General features: G+C 30.1%; 2 protein-coding genes and 1 non-coding gene across 4 annotated transcripts; 2 read left to right on the top strand and 1 right to left on the bottom strand.

The window, feature by feature from the left end:
- Positions 1-719: 719 nt before the first annotated feature.
- On the top strand, positions 720-3,721 carry LOC107421198 (probable L-type lectin-domain containing receptor kinase S.5). The gene is made up of 3 exons (XM_060817287.1): positions 720-1,014; positions 1,639-2,343; positions 2,910-3,721. Exons 1-3 carry the CDS (start codon positions 720-722, stop codon positions 3,719-3,721), a joined length of 1,812 nt encoding a protein of 603 aa, XP_060673270.1.
- Positions 3,722-4,596: 875 nt separating this feature from the next.
- On the bottom strand, positions 4,597-4,668 carry TRNAG-UCC (transfer RNA glycine (anticodon UCC)). Its single transcript has one exon. It is a non-coding gene; the product is annotated as a tRNA-Gly (tRNA).
- A 1,667-nt stretch (positions 4,669-6,335) lies between these two features.
- LOC107421213 (uncharacterized) lies at positions 6,336-17,861 on the top strand. Of its 2 annotated transcripts, XR_007241528.2 has the most exons (28): positions 6,336-6,683; positions 7,880-8,120; positions 8,358-8,519; positions 9,791-9,956; positions 10,087-10,203; positions 10,308-10,441; positions 10,553-10,703; positions 11,112-11,173; positions 11,622-11,708; positions 11,806-11,921; positions 12,431-12,605; positions 12,695-12,805; positions 12,910-12,988; positions 13,124-13,267; positions 13,376-13,489; positions 14,129-14,250; positions 14,335-14,417; positions 14,504-14,628; positions 14,712-14,832; positions 14,965-15,102; positions 15,494-15,590; positions 15,693-15,818; positions 16,302-16,394; positions 16,474-16,579; positions 16,697-16,839; positions 16,921-17,004; positions 17,145-17,470; positions 17,601-17,861. XR_007241528.2 is itself a non-coding variant. In XM_016030401.4 (27 exons), exons 2-27 carry the CDS (start codon positions 7,965-7,967, stop codon positions 17,271-17,273), a joined length of 3,141 nt encoding a protein of 1,046 aa, XP_015885887.2. In that variant the 5' UTR covers positions 6,336-6,683; positions 7,880-7,964; the 3' UTR covers positions 17,274-17,861. The 2 variants fall into 2 exon arrangements, 1 of the variants encoding a protein (XP_015885887.2); XM_016030401.4 differs by having other exon boundaries at positions 17,145-17,861.
- The last annotated feature ends 9,958 nt before the right edge of the window (positions 17,862-27,819 follow it).

Raw genomic sequence — 27,819 nt, forward strand, 5'->3', positions numbered from 1 at the left:
TATATATCAAATCTACACCTAAAATTCAGATTTAGGCCTCAATTTTACATCTTTACCAATTTGAAAAGAATTCAAATTAACTTAGCCACATATAAAGTTGCCTATGATGATACCTATGGCCAATTGTTTGAATCCTCTAATTCATCTCCCACCTACTTTATTTGGAAAAAAAATAAAAAATAAAAATAAAAATAAAAATAAAAATAAAAAAGAAGGATCTTTGATATTTGATTTGTCCTTTTGCAATCCATGCATTGTAGTGGGCCGTTGCGAATAAAAAAGCTTTCTAAAGGGCCAAACAAAACGACAAGAAGTTGCACATATAGTTAATAATTTGTATGTCATACTCGTAGGTCCTCAAGCTAAAAAACCTACAAAAGATGGAATATGGATTTCCTACAATTGCCCAAAACTCTGGATTAATGATATTCTACCTGTTAAACACAACGTAAACTTCAAAGGAGGGAGGCAGAATAACAATTTAACTTATATTTTCCATACAGACACACACACACACACACACACACATATATATATATATATATGTATGTATGTATGTATACTGTTCTTGAATCTACTACGCAATGTTTTGTCTTCTATTATTATTCCTCTCTTCCTTTGTTAGCCAAGCTCAAAGTACAAGCTCCTTATTCCATCCCACCACCTTTTCCTTCCCTTCGTTCAACATTGAGAGTTGTAACAATGGTGAGCTCATTTGCATGGGGTCTGTGATTGCAGGCAATGGCCATTTGAATCTTACGCCCGAGCCGGAGGATAACAATTCGAGTACTTCATCACTATCAGCGTTCAATAAAGTTGGCCGTGTTTTGTACCGCTATCCGGTGCTTGCATGGCCGGCGATGATCACCACCACTTTCACAGTTAGGATTTCCACCTTCCCTAATGCAACTGGGTCAGGAGATGGGATGGCATTTGTTATAGCACAGGATAATCATCCTTCTCCTCCTGATAGCTATGGTTCATACCTTGGACTTCTTGACCGCTCAACTCAAGGTGTGTACATATGTATATATATTTTATTTCTCACGAAAAAATGAAGTTCTAAATTTCTTGTATCTTTCAATGTTATGGTTGATTTCATTTTAATATCTTTGCTATCTTTAGTTTTGGCAAATTGCACTTTAACCATCAATTTAAACTTTTTGGTCTTCTGATTTCAATTTATTGTATTTTAGTTTGATTAAAGTTTTGGACTAACAGTGATTAACAGTTCCATATCATGTGACTTCATCTGACCAATATTAAAATTCAATTTGGTTTAATTTGGTGAAATTTATAATTTAAATTTTAATTTATTACTATGTAAATTCTTTATTTTTTAAGATTTGCATTTTAATATCCTTCAACCTTCAACTATCAAATTGGATCAACATATAATAAATTGGAAATTTGAGATTTCAAAATGTAATTTACTGAAACTAAAAGGTATTAAAATTCAATAAACGCTTAACTCTACTTCCTTCTTCTTTTTTCTTCTTTTTTCGTGAGAAAAAGAGAAAAGGAAGTTACCCAATTTTGCCAAGAAAAATATTGATGTGGGAAATTGATTGGTTAAAAATATATATATATATATATATATTGCAGGTGGTGTGATTCAGCAATTGGCTGTGGAACTAGATACTTTCATGAACGAATTCGATATAGATGGGAATCACATTGGCATTGACACAACAAGCACAATTAACACCGTAGCATCAAAAAGCCTCAACAGTACCAGAATTGACCTCAAAAGTGGAAGAGATATTAAGCTCAAAATTGACTATGATGGTCTAAACCAAATGCTCTATGTATATGTAAGTTATAGCTCTCAGAATCCACCATTAACGAGCTTTCTGAACCATAAGATTGTCATGTCTCATACAGTTCCACAATGGGTTTACGTGGGATTTACTGCCTCAACTGGGACTCTCCCTGAAAGCCATCAGCTTCTTGATTGGGTTTTCACCTCAGTGCCATTGCCATTGCCAACGCCATTTCCACATAGCAAGACAGATTCTCATAAAGAAAACAAGATGATCAAGACCATATTAGTTATTGCTATTCCTCTTTTCTTGGGTTTGTTAATCCTACTTGTTTATTTGCATTTAAGAGGTTTATGTAGAAATGAGAGGAATGAACATGGAGATGATATAGAAAGCAGGTCGAGGATTGCTGCAAGTGTCCCGAAGTTGTTTACTTACAAACAGCTTTCCAAAGCCACAAATAAGTTCAACAAAGAGAATTTGTTGGGGAAAGGTGGATTTGGAAGTGTCTACAAAGGCATCATATCAGATCCTCCACAAACCATTGCTGTTAAGAAGATTTCTGCAACTTCTGAACAAGGTCTATCTTCTTTTCCTTGCTTTCTGTCTCACTTGTTGTTATCGCACTGAACAGTTCATTTGGGATACACTGAACTAGATTGGACTGGATCCCCAACCAACCTTAAGGACACAAATTGCAAGGATTATAAAAAACATAATAGGTTAACTAGTTGCAATTTAGTACATTTTAGGCCGAGAAAGTTTTACTTTCAGCCTTTTAGCTTTTTTGTATTTTTTAGAAACAAAGGTTAATAGTTAAGATATTAAAATGTAATTTTTAAAATAAAATTCTAAATAGGACTTAAAATTGTGACAAACTAAAATTAAAAACTGTAAACTGCAATAAATTTTATTTGAATATTGATTATGTGGGACAGTTTTAGTCAAAAATTTCAATCAGAATAAAATGTAACAAATTGAAATTTAAATACTTAAATTGCAATATTTTAGAAGTAAGAATCGAAAATATTAAGTTTCTAAAACTAGAAGGTGCTAAAGTACAATTAACACAAAAATAATGTCTTCTAACATATTTATTTTCTGAATCTACATTGATAACAATTTTCATGTGCAATCCTTTCACAGGAGAAAGGGAGTATTTGGCAGAAATATGCACCATAGGGCGACTGAGGCACAAAAACATAGTGAAACTCCTTGGCTGGTGCAACCAAGGCAAACACCTTCTCTTAGTCTACGAATACATGCCTAATGGAAGCCTTGACAAATATATAGGAAAAGTACTTCTGGATTGGAAAACCAGGTACAAAATACTAACAGGTTTAGCAACAGCTTTACTCTATCTCCACGAAGATTGTGGAAGCCCTGTGGTTCACCGAGACATAAAACCAAACAACATAATGCTAGATTCCGATTATAATGCTCATCTTGGAGATTTTGGATTGGCAAGGTTGCTCCAAAATGATAAGGAAAGTGCCACAACCATGCTAGCTGGGACACCAGGATATTTAGCTCCAGAAGTGGGATTCACAGGGAAAGCCACGCCGGAATCCGATGTCTATAGCTTCGGAATGGTGGTCCTGGAAGTGGTATGTGGGAAAAGATCAACTGGTATGATGGAAGAAAATAGTTTGGTGGACCATGTGTGGATTTTACATGAGAAAAATAGTTTGGTGGAGTGTGTGGATAAAATGATGGAGGGAAAATTTGAGGAGAAACAAGTGAAGAGGTTGTTAGTTGTTGGGCTTGCATGTTTGCTTCCAGACTCCATGGCCAGACCAAAGATCAGGAAAGTTTTGCAAATTCTTCTGAACCCAAATGAGCCTTTGATGGATTTACCAGAGACTAGGCCTAGTTCAGTTTGTATTGCAGTGACTCCTTCTGCTTCCACAATTACAGATTTAGGGCCTAAAAGTGGCTCTGTAATATTTGGCCAATGAAAAAAAAAAAACAAAATTAAAGTGTCAGAAATTATTGTGGATTGTAATTATTATGATTATTTTTTGAGGAGTTCTTTTTGCAATGCAAAATAAATTTTATACAGTCCCATAAAATTTTAAATGATCAAAATATCCCTATTTACATATTTATTTATTTATTTTTATTTTTTCTTCCTCATCCTCTACGTCTTCCTCATTTTTCATCATTCTCTCTCCCTCCTAATCACCATTTCTCTACTTTTTCACACTGAATTTTTCATAAACCCAATTAACTCTCTAAAACCACCATTAATACTTTTGATTGATCAAGCAAAATTTCCATTAAGAGGCATAAACTAAAAATTGCAACAAAATGATTTAGCACTCCTTGCCCAATCAAAATAATTCAAGAAAACATTTTTATTTGGGCTTTTCGTTAAATTTTGTTGAACATCTCCCACATCACATGCACATACTTTGCACGGAAACAATGGAAACACCACCTTACGTTCAGTAAAAGGAAGGATAAGTTTGAGAACCACCATTAATACTTGAAGAAGAAGAAGAATAGAGCAAAAATGGAATTTTGTCCATTTAATGGAGGAATTGATGATGAGGAGAGAAATCTCCTCGACCAACGGAAAAGCAAGTGAAGATGGAAGATGGGAGATATGTGAAGTAGAAGGGAAAATGAGTCTACAGTGGTAGGGAGATAATTGAAAAAACGTGATTCCACAATTAATAAGGGTATTATAGAAATTTAAAAGATATGAAACTGTATAAAGTATTTTCTACAGTGCATCTAGCATCTCTCTTATTATTATTTTTTTTAATGTTGTTCCCTGTGTAAAATGTACATCTTTGATTTTTGGAAATATTTATCAAAAATGATTAAATGCGTTTGCCGGGAGTCGAACCCGGGTCTATTGCTTGGAAGGCAATTATCCTAACCGTTGGACTACAAACGCTAAGTGGTTGCTTAGTTTTGTTATTTATAATTTATCTAAGAAAGCAAATACCACTTGAAATTTGTAAACTATAATTATTGATAAGCATATTTGTTTGATAATAGTGTTATGAATATATTCGTAACGTTACAATTACATTGAATCATTGTAATTGTATTGCCTCTTTTTAATTAAAACATTTTTTATTTTTTATTTTTTGGAATATGTAACATTTGTAATCTCTTTCCAGATCCATTGATTTTGGTGTAACCTTTAAGTACTACGTGTGAGCTTATATACAGAAGTTGGTGACATGAAGATAAAATATAAGCAGGTTATTGCTTTAATGTAATATAGTTTGTTTGGTTAAAATTTCGAATAAGAGTAAACTTAACAGATTTAATGAAATTTTACTTTTTATCTCATAAAGATTTCGATACATTCATCCTTGTACTTTTTAATTAAATAAGAGTTTTATGCACAAAATAAATAAATAAATAAGTAAGAGTTCAAAATTAAAAGGAATTTTCATGTAAATCCTTTTAAATTTATAGTAATTTCAATTTAGTCTTTTAAATTTTAAAAATTACAATTAACATTTTTATAGTATAAATAAAATTATTTTGAAAGGTATGAATTAAATAATATGGAAGAAAAATAAAGATTGTTTGCAATCTAAACGAAGATAAATAATATTTTTAATACTTTAAAAATTAAATTAAAATTAATGTAAATCTAAATGAGTTGGAAGAAGATATAGTTTAAAATATCGAAATTTTTTGAGAAAATTTTCACTTTTCAAACACATCAAAAGAAAATTTACATTTTAAATAAAAATGGATATAATTTTCATAATATCCATTAAAATTTTCAATATTTTTCCATAACTTCCATAACAGATTTCATCATAATATCCACAATAAATTTTTCATAATTTGGTTTAAAAATCCATAATTTCCATGAAAATTTTCATAAATTTTCATACAAATTTTGAAAATATCTATAATTTTTTTATAAATATTATTAATATTTAGTAAAAAAATTTATCAAATTAATATTATTTATAGTTTTTTTACCTTTTAATTGTCTTTCAATAATTAAAAAAATAAAAACAAAAAAATTCATATTTAATAAACAATATTCAAAATTATATTAAGTTTACCTATCATATTCTTAGAAAAAATTAATATTATAAATTACAAATTTAACTATCTATTATTATTATTTTTTTACAATAATAAATTTAATATTTGTATAAATATTATAAAGTAAAAAAAAAATTAGAACATAGATAAAAATTAAAAAATATACTAGAAATATATTTTCTGCAATAATAACAGTTTTTATGTGCCTGTTGGCTTTATCTTTTCTTAAAAATATGTATGTGCGAAGTTCAAATCAATATAATATATATTTTAATAATTATTTTTTATATTTTATATTTTAAATATTTATATTGATGTAAACTATTAAAATTTATTATGAACCGATTGATTAAAAAAAATTATATTTATTTGATATTTTTATAATTTTAATAGTTAATTTAATAATTAATTAATTAATTAAATTAATAATAAAATTGTTATTTTTAAAATAAACTTTTATTAATTTTTATAAATTTTATCAATAATTGTTTTCATATTTTAGACGTTTGATACACTTTCAGTGAAGATTTCCCAAAATAAAAATATTCTTTTGGAAACATATTTCTGTCTGACTCTGACCGCTTTCTCGTCTCCTCTTATAACCCTAAAGCTGGGGTTTTAGCGGCACACTGTACAGCTCAGACTTAAGGGTTTAAAGCGGGGTTTTAAGCGAGACGCTTGTCTGATAGCCGCCCTTCTCTCGCCATTGACGCCGGTTTGCATAGGACTGAATAAGCCAAGTTTTCCACTGTTTTCTTCAACAACGAAGAGCGGACAAGGAGAGATCCATCTCTCATCTGCACCTACCCGTCTCTACGGCTAGTCTCACCTCCACCGTCTCACCGTTGCCGTCGCCGTCTCAGCTGCCGATTGCTGTTTTCTTCTAAACAGGTCAAGATCCTTCTGTCATCGTTTTTTATTCTTCTTCTTCCTTTTTTTTTTTTGTTTTTTTTTTTCCGAACCACGCACCTCCATCTCTCATTCTGAGACTACGCCATTGTCCCCTATTTTCTTCTAAAACTCAATTTCGTTTTGTTTTCACTCCATAAATGTTGGTTTTCTAATGTCGTGGTTTTTTGTTCCATTTTTAAAAAAATGTCATCTTTTTGGAAACTTTTCATTCCTATTTGACAGATAAATTGGAAATTTCCTTCTATGAGGAAATTGCATGAAAAAAAAAAAAAACACACACACACACATATATATAGTGCTCCAACATTAATTCATCTTTTTTTTTTTTTTTGTGTGTGTGTGTGTGTGTGTTTGTGTGCCTGTAGTAGAGAACTCAGAAATAGTTGTTTTCGTAATTTGTTGAACAATTGGGTATTTTTGTATTTTTACATAGTAGGAGTATCTGGCCAGAAACTTAGGAATGGGATTTCAGTGATTGCCATGTTCTTGCCTCAGTTTATGGTCTTCAGTATTTGAAAGAAATCAGATTTATAAGGATCAACACGTGAAGCCCCAATTTGGTTACCCTTTTGGTCTTTGCCTTAATTTTCATTTTGGATAATATGGTGGTCCTTCATGTTTGTCTTATGTGTACCCTTCAATCTTATCTTTTTCTTACTGGGATCTACTTTTGTTTCTGGTGAAATTCTCTTAAGTAATTATGATGAAGACATGGTCCAAATATATCAAATGGTTTGAGGGATTCTTTCTATCTCTAGGCGTGTGTATAAATTAAATTTTCATATTTTGCCTCAGAATATATTGTACTCATTTACATGACTAGACTTGTAGACTTTATTTTGTTGAAATTATTGAACGTATCTACGACTAGATCAGATAATTGCTGAAAGAACTGCGTTAATTGCAATTTCATATTACCCAAAAAATAAAAATAAATAAAAAACACTGGTTAACGAAAGCGGAAAAAAAATATATTTTCGGAAATTAAATTGCTCGGTATGGATATCTCCTCATATTTTGATTGGTTAGGTACATTAACGAGATATGTTTCTGAAAATTGACCCTTTTTTTATATATATTTAAATGTTATATATTAGTTTATGTTTATTTGGCTTCCATTTGTTTTAATGATATTGATGATATGCAACAATTTGTTGAATTGAATATTTTAACAGTTATTGCGAAAGAGGGGAAATCGGCCACATTAAAATTACCTTCTGGGGAGGTTTGTTTGCCTAAAGAAGTTATAGTGGCAAACCGATGGATTCTTATTCATCTTCAGATCCAATGGACCTCAAAGTGAGGGAGCTCTTAAAAGAGGTCCAACTGGATTACTCTCCTACATTCACCAAGCTTGTTGACAACACGGTTTCAGCCATTCAAGAGGCCATCGATAAAATCCCTGAAGACCTCCAGGTTAGTTTGTTTCCACACTTCTGTTTCCAACAAACCCTTATCGTCAGTTTGTTTGCCTATAAATAGTGGTAATTTAAATTTGCTAGTGTTTGTTTTGGTTCATGAAGTGAAACTAGAAAATTTTTTGCCACATTTCAACACTGGGAAATTTTAAATGTGTTGAAAATTTAAGACCATCAGTTTTAATTATTGCTTGAACTCATTTATGTGCTGGTTGTTAAATTCAAAATTGGGCAGATTGAAGCGGATTTAGCTCTGGGCTTTGTCAGAGACATTGGAGCAGACAAAGTAGAATTCAAGTTTAAGAAGCCAAAATCAATACAAATTGGTGGGAGTTATGCCATAAAATGCATTGTAAAGCCTTACATCAACGTGGATCTCTTTGTTCGGTTGCCCAAGGTATCCAAATAGTAAATCTCCTTTTTCCATTTCTTATGTTGGGTTGAGAACCAATAGAAATTATTACCTTGCATTACAGGCCTTTATGAATATGGTTAGCAAATTGTCTATACAAAACAGAAGATGGCGTTGAAGTTGTCTTAGCATAGTGGTAAAGCATTTGTGGGGTTATTAATATCATTAGGAATTTTGCTCTTGGTCTAGAAATAATTTGATTTCAAGGATAGTTGATCACAATAACTAGATTGGCATATATGATCCAAAAAAAAAAAAAGGGACAGTCATTTGCAATAACTAGATTGGCATATATGCCTACTTTAGATTTCAGTATCTGGGTACTTACCTGAGAAAGATTGTTTACATTATGCAGACAATCAGACCACATGCACAGAAAACTATACATATAACATTCAGGGGTGGAGCCAGGACTCCATCTTTGGGAGGAGCCAAGTTGCAATTTTTTTCTTTCTTTTTTTTGTTTTTGAATGTTCAAATTAAGTTACAATTTTTTTATTTATTTACGTTTTTTTGAATGTTCAAATTGGTATTGATGATATATTTTTTCTATTATATTTATAATCCCTAAAAAAATTGATAACTAATTTTTATAAAATTTCATGTAATTTATTATTTTAACATCTAGATAAGTGTATTAGAAAATTTGATTCGGTTTGTTCAAGAAAAAAAAAAATGTCTATTAGAATAATATGGGAGAATATACCTAGTGAACACAATTGATAACATACAAAAACTAAAATATTTGTTTTAAAAATATGATAATCAAATAAAAATATAATTTAACAAGTAAAATGTGAATAATAAACTATAAAACAGGAGCAATAAAAGATGAAAATATTACAAAATACTACTTAAAATAAATATTAATTATGAAAGGAAATAACATTAATACTTTCCATTAGACCATAGGTATACCATGAATGAAAAATAATATCAAAATTTTCATTACTTTAACTAAATTTTCTAATTATAATGTTAAAAAAAACAAAAAAAAAAAAAAAAAAACCCAAAGATTGTAATTTGGAATAAAAAAATAATTTATATAGATATTGTAATTCAATTTTATGGGGCCAAATATATTATGTAAGACACTTATACAGTTATTATGCTAAAAAAATATTCAAAAAACCATATATATTAAAAAAAAAAAAATTTAAAACCTTAGGGGGGCCATAGGGTAGTTCCGCCACTGATAACATTGTTCAGAGTCTTCATATTTTTAGACTTATTCTTTAAAATTCTCTCTTTTGTAGGAATGTTTCCATGAGAAAGACTATTTGAATTACCGATACCATGCCAAAAGATGTCTTTACCTGTGCATAATTAAAAAGTATTTGACATCTTCTTCATTAGTTCATAAGGTTGAATGGTCCACCCTACAGAATGAGGCACGGAAACCTGTACTAATAGTCCATCCAGGTAGATTTTCCGTATAACTATTTATTAAGTGTTGGAGTTAATTGCTTCTATTCTGCTTGCTTTTTCACATGACAAATTTAAACCTTTTTCTTTTTGTTTTGTTTTTTTTTTTAAACTGTTCTTATTATAGCTGCAAAAGTTGTTGAAATTCCTGGATTTTCTGTAAGAATTATTCCTATAGCAACATCCCTGTTTAACATTTCAAAACTGAACCTGGAGCGAAATAATGTCCGTGCTTTGAATCAAGGTAACATGTAGCCTCAGTTCAACTATGCTATTTTATTGATTAATTGTCCTTTATTATTTTTTATTTTTAGCAGGAAGTTTATATATTTTGTAATTTTTTTTAAGGGGGCACTTCTTGTGCTACACCTATATATAATAGCAGTATATTGGAAGACATGTTGATAGAGGATAATGTGGAATTTGTCAATAAAATTTTTCTTGGATGGAAGGAATTACGGGAAGCGTTGATCCTGTTAAAGGTATATTAAAATATGGCATTTCTACTTTAATTCTTAACTGAATAGCTTGGTAACAATTTCTCAATATAAAATAATAGCTTGGTAACAAAGTTTCTCTTATGGTTTGTGTAGGTTTGGGCTCAGCAGCGAACTTCAATATATGCTCATGATTGTTTGAATGGATTTCTACTTTCTGTTATATTGTCATACCTCGTGAATAAAAAACAGATCAACAAGTCTATGAAAGCACTGAAGATATTCCATGTTACATTGCGCTCCATTGGTATTTTCCTTTCACCCTTTTTTATACTTAAAATAAAAAAATAAAAAAATACATAATTAGAAGTTGGAATTCATCAAACTAGTTAGAAGATTGGACTCCTCATTCAGCCTCCTGTTTATTTTTATTATTTTTATTGTTATTATTTTCTTGTTTGGGGGGTTTGGGGTGGCGGGGGGCATGTTTAAGGACAACTGTATGGAGAGAGGGAAATGAGTTAAAAAGTTTGAGTATGAAAACATGAAGTTTATAGTTTGGTAAAACATATGGGATTTTACTTGTAGTTGATATATTTATGGTAAGGTGGCACTATAATAGTTCAAGTCAAAAGGAGTATGTTTTGGGCTTAACATTATTTGATGATACATTTTATTATAATGATATGTACTTACTATGGCTATTCATTTGCAGCAAATTTAAAGTTTTGGGAAAACGGTCTTTACTTTCAGCAGGAGGAAAAAACTATTTTAAAGGTGTGCTGTTTATTGTTTGCTTAAGTTTTTAATGTATGATTTTCACAAGTTGTTGTATGTTCTTGACATCTTGTTACATTTATGTCTTTTTCCCCTCCAAATCAGTGGCCATAAAGAAAAAGGAAAAATAAAAACTAAAAGTAAATTAGCAGTGCGAAACTGAGATCAAGGAATATACGTGTTTGTGAATTTCACTTTTAGCCAAATCTTTACTGTCAGCCTGGTGACCTAGTTGTTGATGCTTGACAGACTTGGTGCTTATTGGAGAAGTCCAGCAACCTCTCTCGTCTGTTGAATATGTTTCAATATAACTTTTTTAACTGCTGAAAGAAGTTCCAAGTGTTTTACTAGCATTATCCATGGACTTTTATCTCAAAAATTGTGAAAATTGTTCTTCCTTTTGTTGAATTATTGTGGATATCTATTCATTACGTGCTTTGAATTGCAGTATAAAGAAATATTTCCTGTTGTTATATGTGATCAATCTGCCAATATCAATCTGGCATTTCGAATGACAGCCACTGGATTCAGTGAGGTACCAATTGGAAGCAATTAGCTTTTGATTAATGTTACTATTATGTAGCAAAAATTACACCACAAGTTAAGAAATAACATTGTTCTCAATATTTCAGCTCCAAGATGAGTCTGCTCTGGCACTTAAATGCATTGAGGAATGTAGAGATGGTGGATTTGAGGAAATTTTTATGACTAGGGTTGACTATCCTGCAAAATATGATAATTGCATAAGGTATTAGCATCATCATCATCGTCATATTTGTACATGACCAGTGCTAATATACCAGTGCTAATATATTTAGAATAATGTTTTCCCACCATTTGATGACAAGCAAAAAATTGATTCCTGGAAATATATTTAGAGAAATATATATCGATGCCTCATGCGAACCTACCTTTAAAATTTATAAAGAATTGTGTAAACTGGTAGTTGATAAAATATATTATGTTAGGGTTATAAAGAGTTAAGTACAAGGATAAATATATAGCTTTGTGGAGGGGATGGATTTTAAATTATGTGACCTTGTGACCGGTGCATAAAGTACACATTTGCCAAGTATATTGTTAGCTGACTAGAAAAAAAATGCATCTTTAGGCTCCTGTATCACGATAAGAGGGATTTTCATTCTGCAATTTCTTTGTTATTTATTGCAGTCTTGGAATCAATTTTATGAGCTTTTTCAATTTTTTGAGTCATAACATATCTTTATTGCTTTATCTTTTGCAAATTATCTCTTTTAGATTGAACTTGAAGGGAAACAGAGAGGTTTATGCATCGGGATTTTGCTTGGATAATGAATGTTGGAGGTTGTATGAGCAGAAGGTGCATAATGTTCTAACTCAAGGACTCGGTGATAGGGTGAAGTCTGTTCGTGTTACTTGGAGAAACACGCCTTCAGAATGCATTATCGAAGATGTATGGGATAAAGCATTGAACTGTATATTTTTGTCTAAAATGTTTTTTATGTACTTATACTTTGTTCCAATATTGGTTCATGACTACAGGGCTTGTCAACATTTAATTCTGAGCCATTGATTATTGGAATTTCACTGAGCTCTTTAGAGAAGGCTTTTAGGTTGGTTGATTATGGGCCACATCCTGAAAATAAAGAGGAGGTATATGAGTACCAATTTTGGATTATATGTCAACTAAGTCTTTTGGAGATAGTATTTATTTACAATTGTGGAGATAGTATTTATTTACAATTGGTATGCATTAGGCTCTCAAATACAGGAAGTTTTGGGGGGACAAGGCAGAGCTTAGGAGATTCAAAGATGGTAAAATCACAGAGAGCACAGGTGAGGCATATGCTTCTGTTGACTGCTGCATTGAGCTTGGTTGTGTCATGATGATTAAAGTTTTATTCTTGATTTGCTTTGCTAAGATCAAGTATCAAAATGTCAACACTTTTCATTTTTTGTCCGATTTCTTAGTTTGGAAATGTGAGCAATGGGAAAAACATCTCATTCTAAGAAGAATTGCTGAGTATGTGCTTCTGCGGCATCTTTCTCTATCGAATGAGAATATCACATATATTGTTGACCAACTTGATTTCGCTTTGGTTCATGGTGTGGGAGGTAGATATATAGCAATTAGTTACTGTTTAGCTTTTTTGATCTCATTTTTAGTCTCTTCTGCTCTTGAGTGCTATACAATGCTGAGCTAAAACAACATTATTTTCTCAGATCCTATATCATCTTCTGGAAGCTTGCTGAGTGCATTTGAAGTTCTATCAAATCACCTACGACTTATCCAAGATATACCCTTGAAGGTTTTTGCTGTGCAGCCTTTGGACTCAGGTTTTCCTTTTCAGTTTTCTTAGTTGGAAATTTTTCCTACGTTTAAGCACAATATATACATATCTATATATGCACAAATATATTTGTCTCTTGAATTTCATATCATAGCATGGTACCCTGACTTAACATATCTAAGGAAGACACCAAAGGTTACCCTGTGGAGGGTCTTCCTTTTATCCGTGCAGGAATAATATTATAATATATTTCATCCCCAATGAAAAATATTGTTGGCTCTTATGTTTCTTTTAATGCTCTTATATCCATCTCAAGATGTATTTATTTTTTTGTGCCTTATGATAGTTGAATGAGACCCTACTTCTAGTCATATCTTTCTTGTGAAAAAATGGTTATCTTATCGTATTCTTCCTTTTTCCTTGTCTGTTTCATCAATCATTATATTTTTTGGATACATATATCTTTTTAGAAATTTAGCTGGACAACAAACTCTTATATTATGGTTTTTTACACAATGTTTTCTTCATGTGCATATCCATTCACCCTCACACATTTTGATCTGAAATGACAGGTTATAAGTGCAGTCATTTTACTGTTTTCTGCAATTAAGGTCTTTAGTTGAGATAGAGTTTTCAAATTAATTCTTCTTAACATGTCTCGTTGTGTGCTTATTTTTGTATACAGCTTTCAGATTTACATCTGTCTTCCCACCTGAACCTCATCCACTGGCTAATAAAAAGGGTGGTGTTCTAAGACTACATAAGTTCACGCCATCTTGCATTCAGCCTTTGGAAGTTTTGATCCAGGCATGTACTTGGCTTTCTAGTCATGCTCAATTGAAGCATTTTTATATTGTTAATGTCTAAAGATTTTTACTTGTTCCATTTCAGTTGGAAGGTTCTGGAAGCTGGCCAATGGATGATGTAGCAATCGAGAAAACAAAATCTGCATTTCTTCTTAAAATTGGAGAGAGGTGAGTCAATCTGGGATTCAAATTCATGAAACTATTGTACTCCCTTGAAAAGTTTATTTGATGATACAGTCATACTTTAATGGCAGTCTCCAGAAAAATTGGGGGATGATATGTACTGCTACTGAGGATAATGTGGATGTTTTTGTGTCTGGATATGCATTTCGTCTTAAAATTTTGCATGAAAGAGGCCTCAGCTTGTTGAGGAAGGAAAGTAAGAACTCTAACTCACATATATGCATAGCTTGTTTGTCAAATTGTTTGATGATAAACTTATAAACCCATTTTCATTCGCAGCTGGAAGTTATCAAGTGAAGAGGGTCTCTTCTACTGACAAGGAACTTTTCTTTCGTGGTCAGCATGCTAGCATGATTAATGGATTACAGCATCGTTATCCAATATATGGGCCAGTTGTTAGGTCAGCATTCGCTAGAACTCATGAAAAAAGCTCGGGGGTTCACCCCTGAAAATAATGTGGTGTTGGATTTGTATTTTGATTATATTTTGAAATAATATCTGACTTTGATAACTTGTTTGGTTTTATGTGAAGGCTTGCAAAACGATGGGTTGCTTCTCATATGTTATCAGCGTGCTTGGTGGAGGAAGCAATTGAGCTTGTGGTTGCATATCTTTTCCTTAAGCCTTTACCATGTTCTGCTCCATCCTCACGAATCACTGGATTTTTAAGGTTGAAGTTCCATTTCCTATTTCAAGGCATAATGAATAGATGTACTTCTGCAAGAAGATATCAAAATAATAAGAAAGCATAGCATGCTTGTTATGACATTCAAGATGAATGTATAAGCTCTATTTCCTCATTAATTAGTAATTATAGTTGAAATCATGTGTGACATTGGTAGTGGTGGTGGTAGTTGAGGCTCCTGCAGCATTTGTGTGAGAATAAATATATATGCGTCAATGGCTGGACCAAAAACAATTAATTTTGTTATATAGAATAATTCGCTTCTGTTGGTTTCTTAAACAATCCGTTCAGTATATAGTGGGGAATTTCATATCTGGGATCCATTTTATATTCTTGAGCTAACAGTAATTCTTGTGCATGACAAATTCATTAACAGGTTCCTGCGGCTGCTATCCGACTATAATTGGACATTTTCACCCTTAATTGTAGACATAAATAATGATTTGAGTCCAGAAGATGTGAAAGAGATAAATGTAAGTGTTACTGTTAAGGAAACTGAAAGATCTTGACCAATTTTGGTCCTTTTTCTTTGTGAATTTGTTTTGATTGCTACTAATTGTAAAAGAACTTTGCAGGACAACTTTATGTTGAGTAGAAAAGATTATGAAGCAAATGGACAAACTGTCAACTCACTGATATTCTTAGCTACAGCATATGACAAGTTGTCTGAAGCATGGAGTAGATACTCACCAAACTCATCAGTTAGTAGTTCCTTTTGGTTAAATTTTACTGCATTATTTTCCATTAAAGAGATGTTCATGCTTGGAAAATTTTGCTATTTTTCCAGTTTATGGGACCCTATTCACTGACATTTTATTATTTTTATAGCAAAATTCTTTTTATTTTCTTATCCCAGAATATCACACTTTTGAAATTTACTTCACATGCAAACATTACTGACATCATTGGAAACTCTTTTTTGTTTCATCTAGTTTTTGTGTGCTGTCCAGTAGTATTAAATGAGATGTTCAGTGAAACGATTATGTGGAAACTTAGACGCAGAAAATTACCAACAGATTTTCTAAATGTTTCGTATTGGAAATTAGCTGTTTTTGCTGGCAATCTGGAATATAGATAACTCTACCAAATGCTGTAAATCTCATTTATAAAGGTGCCATGTAAAGGATTTATACCAAAATATTCCTTCTCATTTTCTTATATATTTGATTTTGATAAATCTAAAGGAGCTTAAAAGGCTGGTGGCTTATGCTCAAAGTAGTGCAAACTTGTTGACAAAACTCATATTGGAGGATCATGTTGATTCTTATAGATGGGAGGTGAGTTTGAACACATTTGTCAGGTTCTGTCAACTTGATTTTTTCCAGGAACATTTACAGCACAATTTTTCTCTTGCAGTGCCTTTATCGAACCCCTTTGAGTAACTTTGATGCAGTGATTCTTCTACATAGGGATAAATTACCTTACCCCCAGCGTCTTCTTTTCCCATCTGAACTAAACCAAGGTATGTTTTGGTACCAGAAATTGGCATGGTTACTGGCTGTCTAGCACTAACTTTTTCTGTTTCCCTTCTCAAAGAAAAAGGTTTTTGTTATGGAAATTTATTTGCTGTATTGGACAGGGATACGTGTGGCACAGGGAAATGCTAGCGAAGCTTTTCATCCGTTCCTGTTACCTGGAGACTTGAAACAAAGCTCAGATGAACTAAGAAATAAGTTATTGATAAATTTTGATCCATTAAGGTGCTTTCTTGGGGATCTAAAGGTGCGTATTCTAATGGACTGCCTTGATATTGAACTTGATAGCAATTCCTTTTTTTCCTTATATTTTCTCTCTCGTATGTAGGAAGAATTCTCCAACACATTCAAGATTTGGTATGATTCTCTGGGTGGTGATGCTGTTGGCCTAACATGGGGTGCATGTTCAAAGGTATAACTTAGAATATTATACCAAATTAGCAATGAAAATACAATGTACCATTACGTGTTAAGATTTTTTTTTTTTTTTTTTTTTGGGGAAAAATCCCAATTAACTTGAATCTTTGATGTTGTAATTTTACTTCCTTGCAGAAACGGGACCGGGAAGAAGCAATTGAGGAAGTAAAAAATCCTATTGACATGCTACGAGGAGTTGGTGAAATTGGAAAAGGGTTTGTGAGAAGTATTTATTGTCTCAAAGCCCCGAGGCTAGCAGGATAGTCGTTCATATTTTCAGAAGGTCCAAATGTTCCAGGGTTGGGAAGTTTTTGCTAATGAGTTAATTGTATCATTTCGGTTCCATTGGGGTATCTGAACCCCATCTTAACAGGTTACAACGCCACAGTTTTGAGGAGGTTTTTCCATTCAAATTTGGATTTTTCGGAGAAGACACCTGTTATGTCATTTCACCATTATGGGTACCTTAAGCCTCTTTCTTCACATATATATATATATATATATATTTTTTTTTTTTAGGTCCAAAATGTAATCAAGCACATTTGGGAGCTTAGGGAGAATTAGTAAAATGTTCACTGATAAAATTTGCAGGTGATTACAAATCAAGCAAAAAAGGGGAACCTTTTGTATAGTCTTACGACTGTTGCCATAAGTTGATGATCTGAAAGTACGTTATGATTCTAAACTGGAATGAGCCAGTGAGATGTACAAGGGAAATTAAATATTATTTAAGTGTAGGATGCAACTTTTTCAAGTCCATGCAAAGAGTAAACCATTGTTTTATTTCTGTTGTAAACTTAATAGTCGATTCTGATTTGATATTTAAAATTCTCTTACTGTATTTGATCTTCAGGCAAGCTCTTGTTCTTATGTTATGATATATATCACAATAACTGGTTACATTACGTATGCACAATGAGATTCTACTGGTACAAACCTAAAGCCAAGTTTCATTAACCAAATTGAGTGGTCTCATTGAAGTGCATCTAAGTCGCTATAACTCGTTGCAATATTTGCAGTCCAATCGATTTTCTTAGTACAGATTGATAATCAAGTTTGCTGACCATGAACTGACTATTTGCATGGAGATGCAGAGCTGAAAATTTTTGTACTTCTTCTCACACACTTGAAATTATTTGTTAATGTTGCTGGTTCCAAAATCCCAAAATGAAAGATTTGGAATTCATGACCTTTTCAAAGGAAAAGTTTTCATTGTTGAAGGTTGTAATAAGACCCTTGTTGAGACCGGTCAACAAACAGGAATATTTGAGTTCGTGAGTGGTTTAACCTCAATTGTTGTTATATTGAAAATGAATTATTGTAGGGTCCGTTGTCCATGACTAAGAAACAGCATTATTCGTTGATTTTGATTGTGTGCCAAACTCTGTTTTGTTGTTTTTCTTTTAACATGCTAGTTTGTCGTCCATCAGATGCACATATTGGCGGTGACACAGAGTCTTTTTGGTGAAAAGTTGATATTAATGTTTCCTAACCTTTTGAGCATTTTATACTCGTGCAAGTTAATTTCGTCACCATGGATAAATTGGTTTTCAAACATGGAATGCTACAGGAAACTGAAAATAAAAATAGAGAGTAAAAAAATAAAATAACATCCTTGTATTTTGGTAAAGCTGGTAATACATGTCAAATTTGGTATTTTAAAGAGGTCACTACTCCACTGACTAGTCTGACATCTAAAAAGCTTTTGAAAAATTCTGATGATTTAAAAAACAAAAACAACTCAAATAAACAATTCAAATGGTTAAAAAACAATAGTTTGAAAGATGTGAAGCTACAAATAACAAATATTATGTTTAACCATTGCATTATCGAAGATGATAGTTTAGTAGAAGGAAACGTTCAGTTAAAAAATTATGATGATTTTAAAAACAAAAACAACTCAAATAAACAATTCACATGGTTAAAAGAATTTTTCAATTGGTGAAAAAGCAGTGTTCGACAAATATCTTGTTTAGCCTAGGCAATGAATGCAATCATGAGGCTCTTTTTTTTTTTTTTTTTTTTTGGTATATTTGTTGAATTCAAAGATGGGTATTATTACTCACATACAATAGTCACGTTATCTATTTTAATCCAATTTATTATATTTTCAATTTTCTTGATGTTCTTTCTTTTTTTGCTTTTTCTTTTTTATTTTATTTCTGGTTAAGAAATTTATTGGTTAGAAGCTGTGCATGCAATTTTTGGACCTGAAGTTATCGACCCAGTAACCCTAACCTGGCCCATTCTATCTCTTTTTTTCTTTTTTTTTGGTTTTATTTATTTATTTTTTCCTTGTGACTTGAAAGTGGAAAAGCTTTTTAGATACTTCATTCACCCAAATGCACATTAAAAAAAAAAAGCCACAGGATAAAGAAACAGCAATTCAGTGGGAAAGACAAAAAGAAAAAGCACTTTACGAAAGGTAAAACAGCCAAAAGGAAACTTTATAACTTGATGTTGTCAAAAACCCATTATTCATAGTAGGAGGCCAACATTACTAGGAGAGAAAGTTGGATTGCCCAAAACCAACACATGTTTGAATAAAAGCTTTCTCAGTGGAAATCTGATATTAAATCCAATGATGGACCTGCCACATTAATTATAAGCTACCCAAAAAAAAAAGGGGTTAAAATTGGTCCAAATACTTACTTTTTGTGTCTTGGTACCAAAAATAACCAAAAAATTTCATCATTTTAAACATATTGAGCTGTAGAGGGTCATGGGATTCTTGCATCCTCCATTGGTTGCCTTTCTATCTACCAATTTATTTCTAAAGTTTTAACTTCATTAATTTCATTTTGTCAGCTTCACAAATCTCATTGCTTTGCTACACTTGCTTAACTGTTAATCAAAGATAAAGCATTTTCTCCATGTGTCTGTTTTTCCTTGTTTTTTACACAAAGTAAACTCAAGGTTTTTGGAGTTATAATGTGTGTCTGTATATTTTAAAATATAAACATTAACAGTTACTAAAATTACCTTTCTTTTTTCTTTCCTTTTTTTTTTTTTTGAGATTTTAATATGGTTTTTTAGATAAATGCAATTTCCGTTTCTAACTGTGTGTTTAAGAATTTTTTTTGTTTTTTTTTTTTTGTTTTAGTATTTCCAAAATTAAAAATAAGAAGAAAAAAAATCAGTGGAATACAACTCATCCAATAATTTAATTGGCATTTGCTATGAGCTTTTAACTTTTCACCTAAAAATTATAAATCCCAAATACCAAAAGAAAGAATTTAAAAATGACCATTGAAATGGGAGCAAATTCTTCCTTGTACAGGGATTGGTATCTAATTAAGTAATGAAAAAGAGGAGGAAACCCTAATTAATAACAAAATGAAAGAATCCAAGTCAAAGACAGTAATGAACAATTTAAATCTTCTAATTCCCAAGTGAAAATTATTTCTACTAGGCTATCCTCGAAGGGATGACTTGTTTGGTTCTAACGTATTATTATATACAAACAAAACAGAGTATAATTATGTCAAATTGAATAATGCTATATATTTTAATATATAGTAATACGTTATTTTCATATTTCATGTTTAGTTTTTGATGCACTAAAATTATGGATCGGTTTTTATAATCATTGATACTGTGTATGGTAGGCATGACATAAAAATTAAATTTTTGGCTACCTACTCAACAACAATCATGTTATCACCAACATAGTAACGTAATGGTGATTTAGTTTACATTGTTTTAGAAATTAGATTCTTATCAAAAGTTATAAATATATAAGTAATCTTTCTCCATTATGAAAAATTTTAGTTATTAGCAAAAAAAAAAAATAATAAATAAATAAATTGACTTTATTAATAAACACAAAATGTAACAATGTTAAAAGATTGTAAAATTTATCTAAATTTTTTTATATTTTAATTCAAATAACAATTATCAATGTATTAAATAATTAAATACTTATTGGGGAGTCAGGATAAGACAATTATTGTACACAATCATGTTCAATTTTTTTTTTTTATTCAATTGAATGCCTCAATTTCACTTTGTTTTCAATTTAATTTCTCTATTTTCAATCGAGATACTCAATTTTAATTTTCTTTTTTCAATATAGATAAAAAAAGAAGAAGAATATTTTGATCAAATATAATATCTTATTATAAGTATTAATTTTTTATTAACATAAAATATTAAAAAATTGAAAATAACATTTCCTACGATAAAGTTCACTATATGCAATGCCCAGGAGAAATAAAAGTAAAATTGATTTCAATTGGTAAAAATTAAAATTAAGGGCTTAAATTGAAACCAAAATGAAAATAGAATCACTCAATTAAAATTGAGAGCAAACTAGAGGGTCTAAGTTGCCCCCCACCCCAACCCAAAAACCTTCAAATAAAATAACATAAAAAAACCTAACTAACTACAGGGTCTAAAAATATAGTTAACCCAAAGTTTTTTTTTTTTTTTTCAATTGATGAATAAGAATTTCATGCATTGCAAAAATTACAAAGAATAGATAGACAATGTACAACCTTCAAAACAGAGAGTTTTTCTTAAGCTGGTGGGAAAATCAAAACAATAAATATAATCTTCACCTATAATATCCCTCAAACCCCATTTATAAAGCTCATTAGCTACAAAATTTATCTGATCTTGGAATGATAAGAACTTACAAGACTAAAAAACAAAAAGCAAGATTTCTAATATAATCAATAAACCCTTCACATTCCCAAATATTGCAACTTTGTGTCCCACATAAAGACTTAATAATAGATTGAGCATCAGATTTACAATTCACAAACAATTCTAGTTCATCCTTTACTTCTTACAACTATCAAATCTTTAAAGGTTGCAAAAAATTCAGCCACCATAGGTTCATTTGTATCAACTATAAAAGTTCACATCCCAACAATTTCTCCGTTCTCATCACGAGTCACAACACCAGCCACCCATGCATTAAGTGAGTATTCTTATTTTTAAATTTAATACTTAAGATATATTTTATTTAGTTTTTACTAGAACTTTTGGCATTTCATTTGAAGTTTTTAATTTTTAATTTTTTAATTACTCATTAATTAATGGATTTTTGTTATCAGTGGAGTTTTTATTTTATTCATATTTGTTGTGCTCTTTTTCTTATTGAACTTTTTGTACCTTAATATTTGATATTTGTGGATGTCTTCCATTTAGTTAAATAAATATATTTTATAACATAATATATAAAAAATAAAAAAAAATTCTCTAATGTTATTGTTATTTCTATTTTAATACTCTGTCCAAAAATAAAATGATTATGATGTCTTAAAAAAAAAATACCATCTTTTTTTTTTTTTTTTAAGGTAAAGAATCATACAAAATTTGGGTGTATTTAAACTTTTTATTTTTTATTTTTGGTGGATTATAACATGGTCCCTCTTATGGATATTCCTGGCTCCACCCCTACTGGGAGCATCCAAACTTGTTGTACAGAAAATACGAAACACATTCTACCATGATTTGGAATTTCAAAAATGTTCTAAAATTTCCCAAAAACGATTTAAAAATTTAAAAATTTCATCATTAACATTCATCTCATGTTTTTAAATGGACAACTTCATTTTGAAAATGCTAAATGTAATGCCCCTACTTTTTTATTTCATCGATATTATCCTTCATTTAGCGACAACATTTCAGATGGTATGAAATTTTTGTTCAAACTTTTTCTTTAGAGGTCGCTCGTAATCCTTTCAAATCGTGAAAACAACTCTTCTAAAAAAGATTTTAGTGTATATTTTATATTTGAACATCATCATTTCACACCGAAATGATATGAGAATTGAACACCAGGTGGTCTTTACTAGTAAGATAGCCTATCGGTGTCTCATCCCTGCCCATACTTGTCCTGTTAACATTACATGGGTTAACCCATGATCATCACTATCCATCCAATGTATTATCCATTGATTTGCCTCTTCTTACCTCGCATTTATCATGGTTCACAAATCTTATCCTAAACTTGATAAATCAAAATTGTACCGCATAATGAAAAATTTAAACATGATAATCTCACCTCTATGTTATCAAAATTAGGAAAAATAATAAACTTTCCTAAGTCCATGGAATTTTGGAATCTAAAAGAGTCAATTCTAACTCTCCATGGACTATCAAACCAAAGAGGTTAGAGGACAAAAAAAAAAAAAAATATATATATATATATATATATATATATATATATATATATATATATATATATATATATGTAATCTATTTTTCTCTCTTTCACCACAAACAGCATAATATCGATTAATAGGCATATTGCCTTTAAGAAAAGGAGAATTAGATATCAAACTCCAAAAATAATCTTCAGCCGCTCATCAATTTTACCCAAAGTTTTATAATAAAGAGAGTATTACAAATAATATTATTTAAACCTTGCAATATTATCAACATTGCCATTTGGTTAAATGTCAAATCCAACCTTAAGTTCTTCTCAAACAAAATTATTGAGGGAAAAAGACAACTAGAGAAAGAAAGGTTTTGGTTGGTAGCCACTAAGAAGTTTTGGCATAGACTATGTCAATGTCTACATCTATACATAATAAAAAATTATGGATGGAAATGTATGCGTGAATGACAAAATAGAAATGGTTGGGGTTTGGTATTAAAGTGGGGCTACTTTTCTATTCTCTGTCTTGCATGTTCTTCATTTAATCTTCCATTAATTTGACAACTAATTTTAACATTAAATAAATACTTTTTGATTTTCACAAAATAACTAAATAAATAAGTATACCTTTCGATTTGTCATTATACAGACTTTTTTAAAATTAATAAATGTAAGATACAAAGCAAAATGCTATATCACCATCTACTAGCAAGTCAAATGTCTCCATATAACAAAACAAGACCACATCTACATAATGCTTAGTAGTCATTTACTTGGCCAGCTCTCTACCTACTTTAAAGATACTTTTTATTATTATTAAAATATTGAAAAAAAAAAGTTTGGTCAATCTAATTTAATATTTTGTCTAGATAATGGTTTGAAATTTAATGACATATTATTCTAATTTAAATATGAACCATCTGATTTTACTAATTAAAATCAATTATAGTGATTCCCCCCCCCCCCCCCAAAAAAAAAAAAAAAAAAACAGATTTATATAAATGGTGAGCAATATGACAGTTAACATGTGAATTTTATAAATATAAGCATACGGAAAACTAGTGTAGATTTTATCGATAATAAACAAATGCAATTATGTCTTAAATATGATTAAAATATCTATAGAATATAGAGGTGCGCAAGTTCATATAATACAGGCCCTCCCTGGTGTATAGTATAGTTTAATGGGAATGGTCCTGGAACTTAGCAAAATAAATTGTTTGGTAGATTCTTAGTAAAACAAATAAATAAAAGCAATTTGTTTGGTAAATTATAAATAAATTAAGAAATTTTATTTGCAGCTATCCTCTCGTTTTGACAGTGTCTCGTTTAGTATGCTTTATAATATATGGTAACGTGTATGAGATGTCTTTCTTTTCATTATTTTTTTAAAATATTAAAGTTAACTAAATTTAATTCCTTCAATCTCCATTTAAATTCTGTTTTTGATGAGTTCAAGAGTAATACTAAAGGAAGTAGCTAAATTTATCAACATGTATATAAAGTATTACGTATTAATATTTTATTAGTTAATATATTAATATAGTTGAGTTATGTATGAATAAAAACCCATAAAAAAAATATAACTCAAAATAAAACTAATCAAATATTAACAGGTGATACTTATATACATCTTAATGAATTTATTTTATAGCTCTAGCATTATTCCTATAAACTTCGATTAATTGGTGCCCTGTTTGCCATATGATGGTTTGACTTGGCTTTCCTCTCAATTAATTAGTAGGCCAATAGTATGCCAAATTGGAAGTTTGTTAAGATAAATTACAAAACTTCACTACTTTTGAGTTATATTTTATTTTACTTTGGAATATGAGGATTTGGATTTATAATTATTAATTACGTAAACAATGGTTTTGTCACTAAAATCCACCTTCGAGTTTGTCTCAATTTTCAATTTTTTCAAAGTTTTAATCGAAATGCTTTCATTGAGATTTGTTATTATTTCAAAATTACCTCTAACATCAAGTATTTTTTGCAAACATTTGACGGCCATCAAACATTCAACCAACCAATATATTTTTGAGTTGGAGAATTTTTTGGGAACCAAATAGAGTATATCTTTGCCATTTATCATCAATTTGTGGAAATTACTAAAAAAAAATTAATTTGTGGAAAAAATTATAATTGAAAGAAATATTGTCTATATAGCTACATATATTTGAATTTTAGCTATTAAATTGTAGGGAAAAAAAAAAAACTTGATAAAAAAGAGAAAGATATTTATATTATTTCCTACAATTGAAATTTGGAAAAATCTTTACAAAGATAAAATGTAATTAACACTAAAGTAAAATAAAAATAAAAAAATAAACTATTTGTTACCCACTAATGTTATAGATATCAAAATATTTATCAAATAACACATATTAAAATATTATTGATTTTCATATTATATAATTTAAATATAGATAAATGAACATTTAAATAGATAAATGAATAAAAAAAATAAATCAAGCAATATAAATTTTGATACTTATCACTACCGGTGAAATCATCTCCTTATGTGACAAACTTTAATTGCGGCATTTAATTTTATTATTTTTTATTTCAAATTTCTAAAAATAAACCCTTTAATAGTATCATTTTAAATTGCTAAGCAAACTCTATTAACAGTCACTCCCTAATAGCAACAAATAGTATTTTTTATTAAATATTGTCATATTATTTGAAAAATATTTTTATGACTCTAAGAGCATCTAAAAAAAAGTTTTGCCACATCATATTAACAAACAGTCTTTTAAAAATGTTATCTCCAATGATACTGTATTATGGAATACCTCTATCAAATTGATGTGACATTATTACAGGTATCAAAATATATATCAAATAACATATATTAAAATATTATTGGTTCACTCATTTATATAATATAAATATGAAAAAATAAATCCTTAAATGAATAAATGAATTAAAAAAATAAATCAATTAATTATTATTATATCATCTACTACATTATTTAGTAAATAAATATGGTGAACATTTTCATAGCTATGGTATTATTGTTAAAAAAAATAAAAATAAAAATAAAACTAAAGATGCCTAATAAACTTGTGAAAGGTTTGTTAGGCAATGTAAGTAACAAATTAACTCTTCTCTCTCCTCTCTTCTCATCAACTCACAATCTCTTTTCTTTCCTCTCTCCTCTCATCTCTTCTCTCAACTTGTCAATTCCTTCCATTTAAAATTCTAAATAAAATTCATTAGAGAACAATTTTAAAAAGATATTGTTTATTAATAAATATTATACCATCTAAGTATCAACATCTTCCACATCCTTCACTACATAAGTTCAAATGGACAACACCGTTGCAAAATACTCTAACATTATCATTTGTCACCATAAGTGACATTACTAGTTTTTAACAATAACCAAACTGATATAGATATAATTGTTTTTTTAAAAATGATCCAATCCAATCCACTAGAGGTCGATTGGATCGGATAATTTAGTTGTTTTTTAAATATTATATGAAAATAAGAGGAAGAAAAAACTAGATGACCAAGAAAAATTCAGAAGACCTATAAAACACCATTACAAATGATCAAGAATAAAGCAGCATAGCTCTAGAAACATCGAGGAAAAAAAAAAAAAAGAAAACAGTTAGAAGCTAATAATACAACTGGAAAATCAAAACTCAATAAAAATGGAAAATTCGATTAAACAAAGCAAAAGGACCTAGTGAATAAACAAGGGAAGCCATCCGAATCTGTAACCCAAAAAAATTAAATTAAATTAAAACATGTATAGAAGATGAAAAAAAATTAGATCGAAACAAACAATAAAGTAAATTAAAGCTTTAATCAACAATTCAAGGAAAAAAAATTAAAAGAAGAAATGTAAAAGTGAAGCATATCTGAAGCTAAGATAATGAACAAAAACACTTCCAAGTCCAACTCAAAGCAAGCAAATCAAATCTAATAGAGGGTTTCTAGGTAAGCAGACGTTGTGGGATGAGGTCGGCCGACGTGCAACGAAATCGGAGGTGTTTTTGTTCATCAAGTGAGTCTCTCCATCACGTGTTTCTATTCTTGAGACTATCCATTGGGTGGTTTTTTGTAATTGATTAAAAAAAAAATGGAGAGGCTAAATGGGTGTGTTGCCCTATTTTATAAATAATCTCATACTATTTGACTCACAATAGATTAGTGAGCTCACCCAATAAGAATAAGCCACATATTAAAGATATTTATTTTTTAAAATCATTCATATAGTGAGGTTAGTTTGGTTCGGTTTTCTCATTTTTTAAGTTTATTAACCGATCCAAATCTATGTTTCAAAAATATCGACTAAACCAATCCAATTAAAAAGTTAAATAATCAAGATTGATTATATTGGATTGGTTGGTTTAATCCCTTTTTCTAAAACCCCTAAATGGGACTATGCTATTTGGCTATTCAAAGTGGGACATATTTATAGCTTCTCAAGTTGTAGAAGGGAAAAAAATAAATGATATAGAGGGAAATATTTAAAATTATTTGCTACAATTGAAACTAGGAAAAACCTTTATAAAGATAGAATTTAACTAAAACTAAAATAAATATCTTGCAAAAAAATAATAATAAAAAAATGTTATTTTTAACACTAGTGACCATTATTAATGGAACATACATATCATTGGTTTGGCATATGGAATAGATGGTGGAATAGAATAAGAATGTCTAAAATTTTTATATTTTTTT

This window comes from Ziziphus jujuba, chromosome 5, assembly GCF_031755915.1.
Source record: "Ziziphus jujuba cultivar Dongzao chromosome 5, ASM3175591v1".
Classification (NCBI taxonomy): domain Eukaryota; kingdom Viridiplantae; phylum Streptophyta; class Magnoliopsida; order Rosales; family Rhamnaceae; genus Ziziphus; species Ziziphus jujuba.

Bases quoted from the DNA above. Each gene is read 5' to 3' on its own strand.
- LOC107421198 (XM_060817287.1), top strand. From the start codon at position 720: ATGGGGTCTGTGATTGCAGGCAATGGCCATTTGAATCTTACGCCCGAG. The intron at 1,015-1,638 runs GTGTGTACATAT...CTGTGGAACTAG, and splicing joins TCTTGACCGCTCAACTCAAG to ATACTTTCATGAACGAATTC. The intron at 2,344-2,909 runs GTCTATCTTCTT...ATCCTTTCACAG, and splicing joins TTCTGCAACTTCTGAACAAG to GAGAAAGGGAGTATTTGGCA.
- LOC107421213 (XM_016030401.4), top strand. From the start codon at position 7,965: ATGGATTCTTATTCATCTTCAGATCCAATGGACCTCAAAGTGAGGGAG. The intron at 13,490-14,128 runs GTTTTCCTTTTC...TTTTGTATACAG, and splicing joins TGTGCAGCCTTTGGACTCAG to CTTTCAGATTTACATCTGTC. The intron at 16,840-16,920 runs GTGCGTATTCTA...TCTCGTATGTAG, and splicing joins GCTTTCTTGGGGATCTAAAG to GAAGAATTCTCCAACACATT.